General features: G+C 44.0%; 1 protein-coding gene across 1 annotated transcript in view; it reads left to right on the top strand.

Annotated features, from left to right (window-relative positions):
* The window catches only part of DNAJB6 (DnaJ heat shock protein family (Hsp40) member B6), a 69,846-nt gene extending 52,325 nt beyond the window's left edge, over positions 1–17,521 (top strand). The window contains exons 9-10 of the mRNA XM_060248063.1: positions 10,856–11,050; positions 15,760–17,521. Of these exons, the coding sequence (XP_060104046.1) occupies positions 10,856–11,050; positions 15,760–15,842 (278 nt within the window). The 3' untranslated portion in view covers positions 15,843–17,521. The remainder of the gene's footprint in view (positions 1–10,855; positions 11,051–15,759) is intronic.
* Positions 17,522–19,547: the final 2,026 nt, after the last annotated feature.

The following is a 19,547-nucleotide window of genomic DNA, read 5'->3' on the forward strand; positions in this document are numbered from 1 at the left end:
AGTGTGTGTTTTGGTAGGTGCATGTTTTTTTAAAAAAACTTGTAAACAATGGTGTCAGAAGGCTGTGAAATGCAAGAGAATTGTATATTGGCTTGTCCTTCTTGCTTTTCTTTTCCCTTTGACCATTTTGCGCTCTCTCTCTCTCTATCGCTATCGCTCTCGTACGCTCTCTAGCGCTCTTGCTCTCTCGCTTTCTCTCTCTCTCTCTTTCTCTTCTTTTTCTCTCTCTCTCTTTCTCTCTCTCTCTCTCCCTCCCTCCCTAATATATAATCTGCCATCCAAGGTTCCCTCTCTAAGCTGAGTTAGTCTGAGCTAGCTCACAGTTTTTTAGCCTCTGGCTCACACATTGTTGTCTTAGCTCAGGAAGGATGGCCCCAGAGCAAGCTAATCACTTGCTCACAAAGTAGAATTTTTGTTCACAAGACTCCACAGCTTAGAGGGAGTGTTGCTGCCAACTGAGAATACACCATGTATATGATGAAGTGAGCTTGGCCCTATAGAAGATTATAGCCAGTGTGGTGTAGTGATTAAGAGTGATTAAGATTCTAATCTGGAGAACTGGGGTTTGATTCCCCATTCCTCCTCCACATGAAGCCGCCTGGGTGACCTTGGGCGAGTCACTGTTCTCTCAGAACTCCCTCAGCCTCATCTACCTCACAAAGTGCTTGTTGGGGAGAGGGAAGGGAATGTGGTTTAATATTTAATTTAATTTGAGATTTATACCCTGCCCTATACCGCAAGGCGGGCCCAGGGCGGCTTACAACATTAAAACATTGCAGTAACAAGAAATAAAACATATCCAATTAAACACAACAAATTTAAAATATCTCATAAACATAATACAAAAAATAGAGGATCATAACTCCAACAGTAATACAGCAAGAAGCCACAGTTCAGCAGTTGGCACGACTTCAGCTGGTTAACACCACTTAAAACAGCTTCAGGTCATTGACACCACTCAGGCCCTTGACCAACTGCTTTGAGACTCCTTAGGGTAGAGAAAAGCAGGATATAAAAACCAACACTGCTTCGTATGACACAGTAAACTGAGCATTCTCTTCAATGCCCCAAGATTACTACTTGAATTTGCTACAACAGTTAAAACACCATCATTCTGGGGACAGTGGTTAAAGTAATCCTTTTATAGAAATAATCCTGAGCTGAAGATATCCAACCATATCCATGCAAAGACTTAATCATATATCAGCATTGCCTATTGAGTAGTGGTGGCACTAAGCTAAGGACTGCTTTCTGCTTGGACCAGGGTGCTTCTTGTCCCAAATACTGGCCAATTAGATGTCCCTCAGAAGGCCACAAACATAGCAAAATGGAAAAGAGCCAGAGTCCAGGAACACCTTAAAAACGAACAAAATTTGTGGCAGGGTATGAGCTTTTGCAAGTTACTGAAGAAGTGAGCAGGGACTCACGAAAGTTCATACCCTGCTATGTTTTGTTTTTGTCTTTAAGGCTCTCCTGGACTCTTGCTCTTTTCTACTGCTACAGACAGACAAAGATGACTACCCATCTTGACCTATAGCAAACTTGAGGTAGCCTTGCCCTGGTTGCCTCCAGCACCTGGAAAATAGAAAGGCATCTTGCCTCTTGAGTTTTATCTTGCTGTCGTATTGACTTAGAACATTGAATTTTCTGATTCTTTTGTGAAGCTGCCATCAACTGCACTGAGGGCTTTCCTGCCTTCTGCTCAGCGCTGTGTTTTGATTGCTCATTGGGCAAGGGCTGCTCCTGGTTTAGAGTGAGGCTGGCTGCCAGTTGCCTTTACAAAGCCGAACAGATGCATGCATAGTTTTGCTTCTGGCCATGGGGAGTTGTTGGCAAACTTGAAGCAGGCAACCTCCACCGATTGTCCTTCTAGCCAATGCCCTTTTTTTTAATTAGGTAAATGTTGAAAAAGTATTCCTGGTGAAGCGTTGACAGATGACTTCATTGTTGATTTTTCACTGTGCAATATTGTCTTCTGCTTATGTTCTGACTTCTTATTATGCTCTGTTAGATAAGAGCAAGTTTGTTCAGACATGGTGTGATACAAGGCTTGGGCGGGAGGGGGGGCATGTTGTTCCATTGTGACAAAGTCTGAGCTAATCTGCATTACTCTGACTCAGATTAGGAAATGTTAATGTGCTGCTCCTGTTGATTTTCATAAACCACAAATCATATTGAAACTTCTTCTGTAGCGTTGGCTGATGGTGTTTGAGGCCCCAACTATGCATTCTGGGAGAGAACCTCTGCCCCATGTGGTCGTCGTAGTAAATCTCATGGAAAGATGCTTATGTAATGTTGTGTTCAGCATTTCTTGGCTTTCCTTGGTGCTTCAGTTATGGCAGGGAGGGGCGTCCTGAGCATGATGACATCATATCACATGATCTCTTTTGCTAAATATTACTGGGGAGATGTAAGGAGGTGTAGATCAACAGCTCATCCATGTCCCTTGCAACCTTCAGTTGGGCTAAGAAGTCTGGAATACCATGTTGCTGTGGTGCCTTAGTAGTAGATTGCAAATTGAGCCTGTTAATTTGAAACCTCCATTATTCAAATTCAACAAATTTGCAAAGCCGACAAAGCTTACTTTTAGCCGGTGACAAGCTGGGGGAAGGAATGAGCAAGCAGGGCACCGCTGCTTTTAGCCGCGTAGGGCAGACCAGCGGAGTGCTGCAGGGGGCGCATGGGGACAGAGTGCTGGGAGGGGGCGGTAGCCCAGAGGGGGCTAGCAACGGGGAGGGAGGCAAGTTAAGCGCTTGCCTGGGGCACTGGAAGGAGGGGCGAGAGCGCAATTTGCTGCCCTCTGCCTCTCGGCGCCCTAGGCAACCGCCTAGTTTGCCTAGTGGGAGGGCTGGCCCTGCAAGTGTCCACTGTTTTAAGATAAACTTGCATCTTTTAGAATCCTTGTATTTTGGATTGGCTGTTTGGGTAAAATGTTCGAACAGGTTTTTCTTCGGAAGATTTGCAAACTGTTAAACCATTGCAGGTCTCTTTTGGAGAAAATCTCAAGCATTGCAGCAAACAATTAACATATCAGTATGGCTGGTATAGTCTGTCACATTACAATTAAATACAGTGATGACAACCTGATAAAAGGGAGTTCTAACATTCAAATTATTAGTTGCTTGTATGATAGTTTTGAGTTCTGGCAGTTCCGCCTGAGAAGGCTTTCATAAGAGCGTTTTAAGTGGGTTAGAAGGGAATAAAAGTTAACATTGTTCAAGATGTGGGTGGGAGGGGAAATCCTTTTCTGCTTTCAGTATGCTGTGGGGAAACATATCGGAACAGTTTTTCGGTATAATTACTGTAAGAAAGAGTTATTCATCACTGTGATAGTTTGGCATTTGCATGCTTTAATTACAAAGAATACGGCAATGCTGCTAGCATTTTAGTGGTAATTGTCAGGGAATATCACAACAGTCACCTTGGTGGCTTGCAGGGTGCAGGGGCAAGTTCTCTAAAAACTGTCTGCCTTGCATTTTGCCCTGGTTCTAGGCAGGAAACTATACCAAGCAGACAAGAAACAATACCAAGTTTTAGGGCTCATTCACTAGGCAGAGTTAGGTGGCTACATAACACGTCCCTTTACAAGGGCCAAAGTTGGCTGCTATGGCCAAGAGATGCAGCAGCTATCTTAGCATAGCTGTTCCTTAACTTTCTAGGCAATTAGTCTTCTCCAAAGCCTTTCAAGTGTGGCCCAGCCCGTGCTTTGATGGATGAGTCGCCCACAAGAAAGGGTGCTTCTTGTTGTCCTAAATAAACCATGCAATTCTCGTGCATCTGAAATGGGTCAATGGGTTAGCAGCGTGGGTTTCTGAGGCCCATTTATTTCTGAGAACTAAAGAAGTACCACTTCTGAGAAGTACTGAGAAGTACCAACCACTTCCATTTACTTTTCTGGGAACCAATGGAAGAGATTTAATCCTCAGTGGCTGCTGGCTAGCAGACCAGCACAAAGATAGCTTTCTGATTCTTTCCATACCTCACAAGGAATATCTTACTGAAACATGCTTCTTAAGGTCAGAGTAAACATTGTTTTGGTATGTTGTACAAGTATATCTTTCACCCCTGCTTCAATACTGTATAGCCCTTGTCATCCGTGTTTGGTTGTTCACTTGAGAGAGCCAACAAGATTTGAAGTGAGATCTGAGAAACTCTGCTTGGAAGCCAGCATGGAGACTTGAACAATTGTCCATGTGAACCTCATTTGAAAAGGAGTCTCTGGGTGAGACTCATGTCAATAACATGCCTACTGCTTTTCAGTCCCACAGTCCAAAATCATCCAAGATTTATTCGAGGCAGACAGTTGTTCTTAAGGAGCTGCCTTCCTCTTTAACTCTGCCCTGTTGCTCTGATTCTTTGATGCCTCATAGTGCATCACCATACTTTTCAGTCCTTAACTGCATCCAGTTCTCCTGCTATCCTAACTAGCTGTTGCATTACTTCACAGGCAAAACATGTGCAGAATGTGGCACCACCCTGAATGACACCATGTTTAATGAGTACCTACACAAGGTGATTGACAGTATGAAGTAAATGGTGTGTGAGAAATTCCAGCACTATTCCCACCCCCCAAAAAAATATTCTTTCTACATTAGAGAAGTTTCCATTTTGCCTTCTATCAAATGCCCTTTCTAAGGAGAGATTAACTCATTAAAGCTGGGGTTTCCTGGGGAGGTTCAGTCGAGATTTAAAATTTATAACTTATCACATGAGAGTCTGAGATAGTAACATCAGTGTTAACTTGAACAAAATGATTACTCTGTGGTAGTAATACTACCAGAGGCCCCTGGAATAGTTTATAATCTCGGAGAAATGAGCTGCTGGTTTACATATCTGTTTTGAGGATGTTTTAACTATGTAAAGGAAGTCTAAAAATGGAAGAGATTTAGGTAGGGGAAGTAACATGGACCCAAGGATATGCAAAACTAAAGACCTCATCCGAGCATTAGAACCAGAGAGAGTTCCAAAACTTGGGATGCCACCATGGAGTAGACCTGAGATCTCACTGCTTTGTCTATGAATGATTGTGCCATTCAAGACTTTGAAGGTTTTGGGACATATATTTGTATATAGGATAGAAAAGCTTCTATAACAGGGGTAACCAACGGTAGCTCTCCAGATGTTTTTTGCCAACAACTCCCATCAGCCCCAGTCATTGGCCATGCTGGCTGGGGCTGATGAGAGTTGTAGGCAAAAAAACATCTGGAGAGCTACCGTTGGCCACCCCTACAATATGTGTGTCAGGGCCACAGAATCCCTATCTTGGCCCAGTCCATACTGGTGTCAAGTGAATAAGTGACTTACTTGTAACTTACTTATAATCCATTGTGACTTACTTGTAATCATTAGGGTTTGTAGAATCTTTCGGGATCAAGTGCCATGTTCTACTGGAGAAAGTTTTCCTTCCAGACATTTCGTTCTCAGCTGCGGAGAACATCCTCAGTGGCGTTGCAGCCGGAGCAGGCGCTCAGACCTTCTTGGCTGCTGTGCATTGAGTGGGGCCAGGGCTGCTGGAGAGCTGCTATTTCTAGGCTGGAAGGGGTGTGATGAAAGGGCAATTGGTTTGTAGTATTTTGTAGACTCCAGGGGTTGAAAGTGGATCTCTCATATCTTTGGCCGAGCCCTCCATCCCAGGAGACCATCCACACCAAATCCCGACCCACACACAAATGTGGGTACAGCCTTCCTGCCCTACATAAAATCTGTCACCGACCGCATTGGCAAAATTCTCAAACGCCATAATGTTGACACAGTCTTCAAGCCCACACAACAGATCCGCCACATGCTGCGCTCGGCCAAAGATATGAGAGATCCACTTTCAACCCCTGGAGTCTACAAAATACCCTGCTCCTGTGGTGCAGTCTACATTGGCACTACCCAACGCAGTATCAACACCCGTCTCACCGAACACAAGAGACACTGTCGCTTGTTTCAGCCAGAAAAATCAGCTGTAGCTGAACATGCACTTCAAGAAGGAGACCACGTCATCCACTTTGAAAGAACTGAAGTCCTTTCTACGGTCTCACATTATCATACCCGCCTGAACAGAGAAGCTATTGAGATTTACAAACACCAGCACAATTTTAACAGAAAGGAAGAAGGCATTTTCATCCACCAATCTTGGTACCCAGCTCTGCAAAACACCCTACAGACTATAAATTGCAGAAAGTCTCAGAACAACCAGCAAATTCCACAGAACAATCAGCACAGTCAACAACCATCTTCCTTATCTTCAATCCCCTTCCAACCCTCCCAGCAATTAACACGGAACAATGGTCACATTCAACAGCCAGTTTCCTTATCACTACCCTTCCAGGAAGCCCCACCAAACAATGGGCACATCCACAAACCAATTGCCCTTTCATCACACCCCTTCCAGCCTAGAAATAGCAGCTCTCCAGCAGCCCTGGCCCCACTCAATGCACAGCAGCCAAGAAGGTCTGAGCGCCTGCTCCGGCTGCAACGCCACTGAGGATGTTCTCCGCAGCTGAGAACGAAATGTCTGGAAGGAAAACTTTCTCCAGTAGAACATGGCACTTGATCCCGAAAGATTCTACAAACCCTAATGATGTTACCAGCAGTGAAAACCTGAAATCTTTGATTACTTGTAATCCATTAACCTGTGATTTACTTGTAATCCATTAACCTGTTGCCTTAGATTAATGCCTCCATACTGTAGGTCTTGGGGATGCTTAGGCGTCACACTGAATGTTGCTAATGGAACCTAACTGAAAGTACTCATGTCTTCAGTCATGTCTGTGTATGCTTCTGCCTTGTGGCTAGCTGCCTACAGTGACTTGTTAATGGGTTTTCTTGATTTCCTTGATGCCTTTGGACAGTATTTCCTGGCAGTCAGTCTTGTTCTTCAGGAAGCTCCAGCTAGAACCATAACCAAATGACTGAACTTTGATGTTGTTTTGTAACATTCAGGCAAAATGCTGAGAAAACTTTGCTGTGTATTTACCCAGATTGGCTTACCTGCAGTATCCTGCCTCTTTTTTAATTTTAAAAATGTTTAGACCATTTTTGTTAACATTAACAATGGTAGCCAAAGACCTGTAGTGTATAGTTAATGATATAAAAATACTCTAAACTGCTTTGTTGAACAATAGCATTAGCACAGATCAGAAGACATTTTTGAGACAACCTGATAGTTGGCAGCCAAAAACTAGTTGGGGACAAACATTTTGTTCCTTCTCTGGAACAGCATGAAAAGTTGCCTTTCTCACCTCTTCTACAAGTCTTCTCCTGTTCCAGAAGGGTAGGTACAGTTGTAGAGAGAGTCTTATTTCTGGCTGCTATTGACTTTACTTGTCTGAGGCTAGAGGGGTGCCTTGTGTGCATTTCCTTGATCTGAATTGGTGCTAAGGCACAGAGATGAGATCCTTGAGATGTGTGTGTCCCAGGCCCTGCAGAGCTTTAAAGGGTAATACCAGCACACTGAATTGAACTTTTGAAATAACCGGTCTGACTGACCACAAGAACTGGTTGAATATGTTCAAAGCAACCAGAGTTTATTTAAACACACACCCTGCTACCCTGCTATTAGTTAAAACTGCTGAATTGTCTTTAAGGGCAGACCTGCCTAACCACGTTACCGTAGTGAAGCTTGAATCGGTGAAGCAACATCCAGAAAGTGTAGATGATGAAGATGGAAAATGAACCTCTGGTTCCAACTTCCTCCTGTTTTACGAAAAGTAAGGCTGGCTCAGTTTTTCACTAGATTGGACGAGGTAATAAGTACCCCCATCACAGGTCAGTTCTTTTTCTCTAGAATAGCTGAATCACCTGAATGGACATCATCATGTCCATCTCATCATCATTCTTTTGATTATAGTTTCAAGGCATTGGTTCTGGATAGCTATGCTGGGATGCTTTGTTAATGAAACACAGAGCCAGGTGTCATCATCGTATTGATGACATCCAGATAATCTTACTCAGCAGCTTCATGTCTGTGATCAATTATAGTGGAGTGAATACTGATCCCTGCATAAATCAGTCTCCCTCCAGTGGTAATGCATTGAGTCATCTTGGCAGTAAGGAGGGTTCTGATACCCAGGGGAGCTATCCTGAAGATACAGATGTTTCTGGTAAATGATCAGCCATATTAAAATCACTTGAGAGAGCCAACAGGATTTGAACAGAGTAGTTCATCTTACCATCTGAAGGAGAATACCAAGGCTTGTAAAAAGCCTGTCCTGTACCAAGGTCTGAAGCTAGACTGATACAGATCAAATAAAGAACTACCATTCTGAAAGTTGCTCTCCTACCTCATGCTTAATCCACTTGCCCCCAAAGGAGGTAATTGATACAGGTCTAAATGTTACTAAGTCATCCTTAGTTACAGTTTCTTCAGTTAGAGGATGAGCCATCAGCCTCTTTGAAAGTTTACACTCATTCCGGGATACATTCACAATCTAACCACCACTTCTCCCAATTCCGTCACAGCAGGTAAAGATTCAGTTTGCTTGTGAAGGTTTTTATTACTCTTAACAATCTAAAATAATCTAAACAATTGCATCAAAAGGTTGTGTCAGTCACTGCCAGTACAGACGCAGTAATAAAGGTGGACTTCAAGTCAGACCACTGCAAACAACTGTATCAGCAAAAGCACTGCAATAAAACAGACTTCATTTGAGGGCACTTCAGGTTTAGGACTTAATCCTTGGAATGTTCATCTGTGGACAAGAATCTCCTGATGCAATGATGAGAGAGTCTCCTGCTACTACCACCACCCTGTAAGACTGGAACTGAGTTGTATGCTGTGTGTGGTTGGAAATGACACAAATTTTCTGTTGGCATCCTTCCAGACGTTGCCTTTGTTTCTCTAGCTGAGAGGCCTATAAGGCAGGAGGAGAGACTGCTGGTGAGTGATTTTGTGGATAGCCCTGGTTAATTAACCTTTTTTCAAGAGCATTCTGAGGAATTAATTGGATCCATGATACTCTGAGGGCAGACTCGTCTATCAGAGGGCAAACCCAGGGTTTGAAAGCACCATGGTAGCTCTTCTGAGTTGCACCAGTCAGGGGTTAGTCAACATGGATGTGAGAAATAATGAAATCTGTTGAAATCTAGGGACTTCCAGAATCTGAAAGTAACTTTATCACCAGAGATAAGGGGATACATTGAATAGCTGGTTAGAAGTTAACTAAATGGATTCCTCATCCATTCCTTGAACCCAGTATAAGAAATACATAATCAGACTAGCTATCGACATCGCTGAGTATCTGGGGCTAGCGAATGACTGAGTACTTGTAGTGAATGAAGTCAAGGTTGGTTCCAACTTGCATTTGCAGATGAACTAGTTGGTCCAAAAAGAGAGCACTTGTACCATCAGCTAGATTTCGCAAAAACAGGTCAGGTCTGTTGTTTCATTCACAGGTATATAATGTCTTGTTCATTGGAGACTTGGCATTTCCCTTAATCAGGGGTTACTTGGGATTTCAACACCCACATTCCTTTGAGTGCAACAGGGATTTGACGAGCAGCATGCACGACTTTTTATTTAAATTAAGCATTCTTCCCAGCACCATTCCTTCTTTTCCTATCACCATCTGAATTGCGGATTTTCATCAATGTTCATCCAAGCACATTGCTAATAATGGAGCAGATCTTTTTTCCGAATCACCTGTCCAGCACTTGATGAAAGCTACACCTCCTTGCGTTGTCTTGGAGAAGGGAGCAGAGTTCACAACAAACCCAGTTTGCAAGTTTTTGACCTCTGACTCACCCGGGACAACAGTCATTGTTTGTCTTCTGGGTTGGAGGGAGAGGTCCTCTCCTCCCCAAACAATGTAAATAACAAACCTCAATAAACCTGGGAGACCAAGTAGGCCTAATAAAAAAGTATGGGAGTGGGCTAGACCAATTTTCTTCTGTTTCAACACATGGGAGTTGGGTACTTAGGGTTAGATCTGGGACTGCCTTCCATCAAGTCTTTCTTCAACAAGGAAAAACTTCTATCAAAGAAGTCCATCTATGGAAGGAAGTCTCTCTTCCTATAAGGATTACTTACTAGAAGAGATTCATAGGATCCAACTTTAGATCCTAGACCGTGGGACTATGTGGAAAGTGATGTCTTCTGGGGACTTGTGCTTTTTCTTGTCTCTGTTTATTTTGTACATGCTCAGAGAAGCTAAATGAAAGGACAGAGTACCCAGCCCTAGCATGTTCTTTGGAATAGTCTACATGAAGAAAACAGTCAGGATTCTTGTCTTGGGGGGTCATATGACTTTTTTGCACCATTGTTACAAGATACAGCAATACAGTTTACCCAATCAGATTTTCAGGACAATGGGGGGAAAGGAATTTAAGGATACACCAATATAATTGACAGAAAGAAATTCTCTTCCTGTTCCAGATGGAGAAACTGAGGTATATAAGTGTGACACATGCAAACCTGCTTGCATCTGAAGTGTGGGGGAAGAAACTTTGAAAACAAAATTGGAGCATACAGCTAAGGGGAACCGATGTCCACCCCTTCCTATACACCATCTTGCTACACTCCACTGCTTCTCTCCCCCTGCCCCCCACAGACTGACTCCTTTGGTATCAGATTTGGGTGGGGTGAAAAATCCTTAAAGCAACATAGCAGAGCAAGGTAAGGTAGGTGAGGGTGACAGGATTTAGTTCCCTTTGCCTATATGCTCCATTTTAGTTTTTTTTTTTTTAATAGGCCTCTTGCATTAGGCATGAATGTTGAGTTGGACCCATTTAGTTTCAGCCTAAGGTTGACCTGAAAGGCCAAATGACAAATTTGGTTGTTTCTGGGTTCTTTGTTTCCCTTGAAAATGAAGCTGTCTGACATGGCCATCTCCTTTCTTTCTTGAATCATCTGCTTTTTCGCCCCTCTCAGGTGTAGCTGACGAAGAGGCCCTGGCAGAGGAATGCAGACGCCGCGGACAAAATGCCTTGCCTTTCCAGCCAACTACTGTCCGGTCTCCAAAGTCCCTCAAGCCAACCACCTACTCCAAGCATGTCTTTCACATTAATAGCGATGAGGATGATGACTTGGTCATGACCGGATGGGAATCCCCCTTTTATTCATCAGGTGTGCATGAAATGGTGAACGAGGAACCGGTAAAAACTGAGACACCGGTTAGCCAAAAGCCAGAATCCAAGTGCCGAGCCAGAGTGTGCTGCTGTGTACTGACGTAACTCAAGCATTTTGACTGCTTTTCTTCACCACGCTTAGAATGGCTTCAGAGTAGGCTGGGCTTCACCTAGCTGTATCCCACCACATGGCCAAAACATGATACAGCAGCATTAAATAAGAAATGGTTCAGCTGAGACATTAAGTGCCTTAAATTCACTGCAAATCACATTATTGTGTAGATATGGTGACATGGAGCTGTATCCTGCCTTAAGCTGAGAGTACTTCCTCCAGTCCCAAGGAGTCCTCCAACCTGCGTGGCTCTTCTGCTGAAGGAAGAGTTGCTAAAGCTGAAGGAGGCACCCTTCGGCTTAGTGGAGCAGTAGGATAGAGCCCCCATGCCACTTCCTTACCTTGTTCCAGATCCCGTACCCACAATGGATTTTTTGGGGGGTTGGCTGTTTTAGCTAAGAAGTAAGAACATAAGAGAAGCCATGTTGGATCAGGCCAATGGGCCATCCAGTCCAACACTCTGTGTCACACAGTGGCCAAAAAGCCAGGCGCCATCAGGGGGTCCATCAATGGGGCCAGGACACTAGAAGCCCTCCCACTGTGGCCCCCCTAGCACCAAGAATACACAGCATCACTGCTCCAGACAGAGAGTTCCATCCAAACGCTGTGGCTAATAGCCAATGATGGACCTCTGCTCCATGTTTATCCAGTCCCGTCTTGAAGCTGTCTATGCTTGTGGCTGCCACCACCTCCTGTGGCAGTGAATTCCATGTGTTAATCACCCTTATCTGTTCTAAGCCAACCGCTGAGCAATTTCATTGAGTGCCCACTTGTTCTTATATTGTGAGAAAGGGAGAAAAGTACTTCTTTCTCTACCTTCTCTAGCCCATGCATGAATTGATGGAGTCTTCTCAACACCACCCCCTCCCAATACCCTTGTGCCAGCACACACTTTCGCTGGCAACAAGGCTAGAGAGAGTGCCGCCCACTAAGCGTTTCTGAACAACCTTAATTTCAGTCAGTGTGTTATCTAAAACATCTAATTTGCAGATTAATGTTATGAGATCCTTGTTTCACTTGGCACCCACCATATTAACAAGTGCTTTAACATGAATAATCCATTGTTCATACCATATCTATTTTTACTGGCTGCCATTGGGAAAGATGAAAGTCTATTAAACCACTGAACCCAGGTGCATGCTAAAACTCAAATGGGGGTGGTGCAACTGCAGGGGTTTGATTAGAATCCTTGCAGGGGAGCAGTCTGTGTTTCAAGCATACCGGTCCCATTCCTCATGCAGGCCAGGCACCTCCTCTTTCTAAACTGACCAGTCATTTAGCAGTTTTCCGAGCAAGGTTTGTTTAAACGGACAACAGGGGACAATGTGCCGGAGTCTACCTATCCCACACTTTAGGCAGTTGCTTAAAAACATCACACTTAAAAGAAGCAACCGTGTACCAAAGAGCAGGAACTCATTTGCATATTAGGCCATACCCCCTGACATCACCGGAAGTGATGTCACCCGTTCAGTAGGTTATTTTCCACATATTGACACAGAACAGTACAGTGCCGTCGGCTGCATTTCATGGATGTGTGTTCTCACACAGCCCGATGAGGCAGCTTTTCTTGCACACACATCCCAATATGGCCGGAGAGAGAGAGCCACATGTGGTGGAGCAGGCAGTGGCAGGCTCAGCTTCTTTTGCTCTATTTACAAGCCCATTGGAGGCGGCAGAGAGGATGGCGCGCATGGCTGCCTCCTGCCTTCCCTCTGCCAGAGACTTTTTTGAGCCAGAGCCCCGGCCAAGCCAGCCGGAACAGTGTTCCTGCAAAAAAAAAAAAAAAAAGCCCTGCCAAAGAGTGTGTTACAGGGAAGGATCACTCTTTCACTGTCCTTAGACATGCGAAGTCTCGTAGATGTGGCTTCGTGTACGTCTAAATACAACGAGCTCCCCTAACAATTTTTGTCAAGAGTTCTATGTTTTGAGTGGCTGTAGTCTGTGAAATAACCAGATTCCAAAAAATGTACTCTGGTTATTTAGATTCTTAAATCCTTAATTAATTAGCTTTATCAGGTAGGTATTCCTCTACTGTGTATGATAAAGGCAAACTCAAATCAAGAAAATTACCAGTGTTGAGAACAGGAAAGTTAAGGAGCACTTTTTTTTTTTTGGTTCAGTAAGTCACACTGTAGAAGTCCAATAATCGTTGACACATGGTTCCATACAGTACATAATAATGGAGGTTTATCTATTTTGAAAAAGGCCCTATTGGCAACATGACCCATTTACAAATATCCTGTTATCTTGCTGGTGAATCTTCAGGGCAAGTGCCTTTGAGGCCTGTCCTGTCCTGTGGATCATATCGCTTCACAGAATGTGGACGTATGTTCTTTGGCAGTGATGGTTCTAAAAATTAGAATTTATCACCTGAACAGGTAACTTCCACCTTATTTATTTATTTTACGCTATATTTGTATCCTGCCCATTCCATACAGACTCAAGGCGGCTAACAGCACAAAATAGACAGTAAACAAAACATTATTAAAACAATAAAACAGTCAGATAATAACAATGGTACTACTTTAGGCAGATCATATAATATTTTCTCACGCGCACAGATCCTGGGCAGTTAGTAATGAAAGCGCTATGCATCCAGATGTGGTGGCAGCCCTCTCCCGTTAGATGTTATATGCCATCCGAAACAGTTCAGTCTTGCAGGCCCTGCAGAACTGCGATAAATCCCACAGGGCCCTGATGGCTTCTGAAGGGTGTTCCAAAGTATTGGGGCGCAACCGAGAAGTCTCTTGCTCTGGTGGAGTTGAGCCTAGCCTCCTTTAACCCAGGGACAACCAAAAGATTTTGCGAACTTGATCGCAGTGCTCTCTCTGGGGAACGTGGGGCAAGAGTGAGATTTTTTTTTTTAAAGGTACATGATTCTCTAAAGAGCTCTGGTGGCTTGGAGGCTGGATGAAGCTTACAAGGAAACTTCATTTGGTTTCTGATAGGACTCACAATTTTTAATCTAGCTGATTATAGTTCCTCTCATAAGGACAAGAGAAATATTTTTCTATGTATTCCTCAGGTCAATAGCTACTTAAAGGCTAGTTTGGTGTAGTGGTTAAGTGTGTGGACTCTTATCTGGGAGAACCGGGTTTGATTCCCCACTCCTCCACATGCACCTGCTGGAATGGCCTTGGGTCAGCCATAGCTCTGGCAGCAATTGTCCTTGAAAGGGCAGCTTTTGTGAGAGCCCTCACAGCCCCATCTACCTCACAGGGTGTTTGTTGTGGGGGAGGAAGGTACAAGAGATTGTGAGCCACTCAGATTCAGAGTGAAGGGCGGAATACAAATCCAATATTTTCTTCTTCATCTTCTTTCTCATAATACGTGCCTGAGTATTTCTTTGTGTGGGGGTTGGGGAGGACAAACACTGTCATGCCAACTGCACTGCTGGGCCACTCTCTGGACTTAGAAACAGAAAACAAATTTCTGCAAACCATTTTCTTGCCTACTTATCTGAGTGGCGTTCCAAGGGAAATTCCCTTATTCCTATATGAAGTGACTCCCCCCCCCCTCCAAAAAAAAAGAAGCTCTCTTGTCTTGTCTTTGGCCTTCTGGAGCAGGAAGGTACAAAGCTCCAAAGTATAGAGTGTGAGGGTTTCCAGTACAGATCATGCCTTTGGTCACAATGACTTGGAATGGAACTTTTACACACAGTTGTGCCACACAGTGGGTTAAATCCTAATACTCCTGCCCAGCTGACAACAGCTTATCTCTCTGTGGCACAGAAGACTGCTGAAATTGTCTCTTGAGTTAGCTGGAGGCGTCTGGCTTCAGAGGAACATACCATTGTTAGTGGAGTGGTAGGATCCAACCCAATAGCCCAGTTTTATCAAGAGGTCAGCTGCTACTGCATTATTTTAAACATCTGAATGTTTAAAATAATGTGAATGTTTAAAATGTGAAAACATCTAAAACATTCTTAAGCTTCAAAGGCAGGCCTTTAAAAAAATATTAAAGGAACGTTAATAAAACTGGCGATAATGATAAAACTAAATTTATACCACAGTTTTCAAAGTCTCAAGTAATGGCAGACATTCTTGCCCTGGGACAAGGCAAGGAGATTACAAAAGGAATGAGAGCCTAGGATGTACATATTGTTTCTGAGAGGGCTGCAGAAAGGCCCATATCAGTAATGCAGTACTGGAAACCATGTGGCTCCCAGTATTTCATTGTACCTGGCTAGGAATACATTAGGGCAGTTTTGTGTGTGACTTTCTGCACCCTGTGGATGTGTTAGACACAGCCTCCTGTTGGCCTGTATCTCCAAGATTCAGTCATAACATTGTGTTGAACATGCCCTGTGGACTTTCCCAGCTGTCTGGAACGCTTTCTGTGTTAGGGAAACCAGTGTGGGAACTCTCAGTGGAATCAGGAGGCTGTTTCTGTGAGGCTGGTACTTTTGCGGCAATATTCTGTTTGGAGATGCTGACATGCAGACATACTGGTGAGCGAGCAGGTGAGCAGGGAAAAGCTCATACAGAAGGCGCGCCTGGTGTCTTAAGAGAATGGGGTTTTAAAATCAGGATGTATTGCTGCTTTAATGAAGGGGAATCTAAATGAACACTGTTTTACCAGCCATGTTTCCTCAGGACACAAAGAAGTCAGCAAGAGGAAGAAGCAGAAGCTGAGGGAGGAGCAGAAGAAGAAGAAGTCGGCCAAGGCACCTTACTAAAATGGACTGCGATGCCCTCAAACATCGAACCCCCTGCTCTCCTCCTATTTAACACTACCCCAACCTACCCCCTCCCCGATTCCTGGTGCATACCTTTCTCAATGTTATATTCACTTAGCGAGGGAGATGGTAGTGACTCTTGTTTCAAAGTATGCTAAAGTTGCACTATCCTGCTTCATTGCCACACATTTGCTTCTGTAAGACTGCTCAGTTTATTGGTGCTCCGCTGTGAAGTCTCTCCCACTGAAACGGGTGGGTCTTGCTTCTCAAGTAGCATGTTTAGGGTCAGAATTATCAGACGCACCAACATGAAGCAATCCTGGCTAGAAATGTATTGTAATTTGAAATTTGGAGAATGCAATGTTGTAGATGCCTTTGACCGCTTTCTTTTCCTGGGGCTAAATCCACCATAGCTGAGTGCATTTTTCCTCAGGTTTGTGTAAGGGATGGCTTGGATCCTGTAGGTCCCTTCTGTTCCACAGACAGTGGACTTTTCTTCCAGAGTAAGGAACCTTTTGTTCAGAGGGAGGTTTCCTGGCAGAACAGATCAACGGGATCCAACCCCATCCCTTTGTTTTAGAAATGGCCACTTGGATCAGGCACTTTTATTTTTTTTTAGAGTATAATGTATTTCTCATCTAAGTTTCCCACTCATAACGGCAGGGTAGAGTTTTAAACCAAATTCAGATGCAATGGTTGAGTGACACGATCAGCTTTTTTTGCATTATTTAGGTATGCATTGCATCATGCAGACGTGATCTGAGAGTCAGTTCCCAGTGAGCCACTTGTGGGATTCTTCTTTATGGCTTCCTCATAGTTCCCCGAAAATATCAACTCCAGTACACCGTCTGCCCTTTCACATAGAGCCATATCTCCATTGATTAGTCATCACCAATCATGAAGACCCAGTAAATTCACACCCAGATCAAGAAGAAAGACTACAAAGCTAAAAGGGCTTCCTTTGCCCAGCCACCCTTCCATTGTTCTTAGGCTGACTCGGATGGAGGGACTGCCTTGGCCACAGAAGCCTTGGGTCACCAGCTGGAGGCCTCGTTTTGCTTGGTCTAGTCTCCAGTAATTCATGCATCGTGTATCCACTGATTCAGATTTGGGCTGAATTGGGGAGTGAGAGTGTGCAAATGCTTGCCTGGGAAATTTAAATGTTTGACTATAGCTTCATTCCTCCATATACATGTTTTAATCTGCATGCTCCATAACTTCCATTAACCTCATAACTGAGTACTAAGTTGCATCCCCTCCCCCCATTGCCTTCCAAGCATGGTTATTGTAAGTACGCTGCCTTCTTGCTGCTTAATCCATGAGCTGAAATTGTCAGCAGCTTTGGTTTCCAGTGTTGGTTCCTACCTCCCACCTCCCTCTTTGCTAGTAATGTGACCCTTATTCTCCTTGGCACTGTTGGAAACCCACATTTCCTGGAGAAATTGTTCATTAGTCCCCTAATAACATTGCATAGGTAAGGAAGATGGTGACACAAGAGGATTTGGGGTACTTATTCGGATTTAGCTTCAGTGCTTGTATTATGGAAATGTAATCTTATGCAAATTTGTTGAGGTATTTAAAATTCTGAAACAAGGTACAGTATCTTTTTTTTGTTACATAAATACCACTGAATTGTGTCGTGCAGTGTTACTAATATTTAAATAAAGTCTGTTCCCCTATTCCTTGTTGTTTCTTTTTAATTTTTTAAAAAATACAAATTGATTTCTGACTTTGAAAAGATAATCCTAAGCCAAATTAACCTTTTGCACAGGAAAGGAATATTCTTTTCCTTTGGGCAGCAAGACGATGGATAGCCTGGGGATTCGTAGCAGAAATCAGCATGAATTGGAATTGCTTCTGCAGAGGAAGCAGGAAACACCACACTTAGTATAAGAACAGATGGCTGACAATGGCCATTTATTCTGGTCAAATATCAGAAGAGTTACGATGATGGAAATTACTCATTTTAGCAGAGTATCCAGAAGCAGAAAACACTGTTAGTTTCAAGGAAGAATTGGATGAATTAATTATATGTTGCTTATTTTGCATCATCTTTTGCTCAGCTCCTGCTGTTAGCTCACATGCTACTTATCATGACATTATGAGCATATCACTCATAGGCAGCTACAGCAGAAATGACCATAAACCATTAGGTGCGTGTTGAGTGTCCCCTGGTATCAGAGGCTGCTGCTGTGTCAAGTTGCCAGCACATGCAGCTCTTCCCACGTGAACAAGTTATTTGTATCAGCTACAAAAACAAGGCAGAACTAGCCACGGAACACAACGTGACTCAGTTCTAATTGGAATCAGGAAACGGTTTTGTTATGAGCCCAAAACTGGCATGGTGGATCATGTGAATGTCAGGTGCGCCAAGCTTAAGTTAGAAGGCCAATATAGCTTCCTTTGGAAACAGGCTGAGTGGGTCTTGCTCAAATTATCTGGAACTGTTGCTTTCGGACATGCAGCAGAAGTCCCTTATTGGCTCGCACTTGTGGCAGATGGTTGGAAGTCAAATGTGACCAAGGATGGGGAGACACTAGTGGTTACCAAGTGATAACCTGGATCTGATATGTTGTGGACCTATGTCTCCCTTAAGAATCACTGACGGAGCTGTTCAGCAGAAGGTGTGAACTGTGCCAGCATTAAATTAGGTGTTGGATCACAGCAAGGAGATATGAAGTTGGAGTCCCACTCTTCTCATGAAGCTCACAGATACCTTTGGGCCAGTCGCTCAACCTCCCAGGCTTGTAGGATGAGCAGGAGGGGCTATATATGTTGCTCTGAGCTCCTTGGAGGAAACACTGAGTGGAAATCAAATCCTGTGAGTCAAACTGATCCAGGGCAAACAGGACAGTTTATTGAAGGCCCTTGTATCAGCATGAGGTTTTTTGTGCTAAGGGGAGAGGCCCATGAGCAGAATGGACCCATGAGATCCATCTCAGGCCCTAGCAACTGTACTGTGCTTATGAGGCCCTCTGTTCATACAACTTCCTTCCAACTTCCTATCACTGTGTACCCCCACCTGCAATATAGCAGGGAAGCTTTATGCCACAAATGACTGAGAAGGGCAGGAGTTAGATCATCTAGCAACCTCATTGGTTTCCTTCTCCCATGGACTCTGCATCCATTCATGATGGGGGTGGGAAGAAGGCCCTGCTTTCTCACAAGGAAGTGGTCGGGCAGTGCTGGTGCAGATCTAAGGGCAAATGGTGTTCTGGGACAAATCCAGCTGTGTCGCATCCAAATTACAGCTCCACCACCGCAACAGCCATATCACAGATATCTTCATTTGGGGCAGCTTTCCCCCTTGGGCCCTGTTACAAGTGCATGAATAATACACACTGCTTGGTTCTACTTACATTCATGCCTTGGTGTTCCACCAGTGAGGAGCTCCATGGTACAGAGTGGTAAACTGCAGTACTGCAGTCCAAGCCCTGCTCACAGAGCTCAATCCCAGCAGAAGCCTGAGAAGTACAGGTTGTTTCCATAGCTGTCTCCTGCTGTGGGGCACTGAAATGGCATCTATCTGCTGGTCTGTCTGCTATCAGCCTCCTTTCCATTGGGAAATGCCTGAAGACACACCATTCTCGAGGAAACCTGCTGACTCATGCTATGATGAGAGTCTCTCTCTCAAGGTCTGTGTTGGAGTGCCATTCCTCCCTGCCGCCCAGGCAGGATATATTTCAGGACATTTCTTTAAGGATT

The sequence above is a fragment of the Heteronotia binoei genome, chromosome 10, assembly GCF_032191835.1.
Source record: "Heteronotia binoei isolate CCM8104 ecotype False Entrance Well chromosome 10, APGP_CSIRO_Hbin_v1, whole genome shotgun sequence".
NCBI classification, from domain to species: domain Eukaryota; kingdom Metazoa; phylum Chordata; class Lepidosauria; order Squamata; family Gekkonidae; genus Heteronotia; species Heteronotia binoei.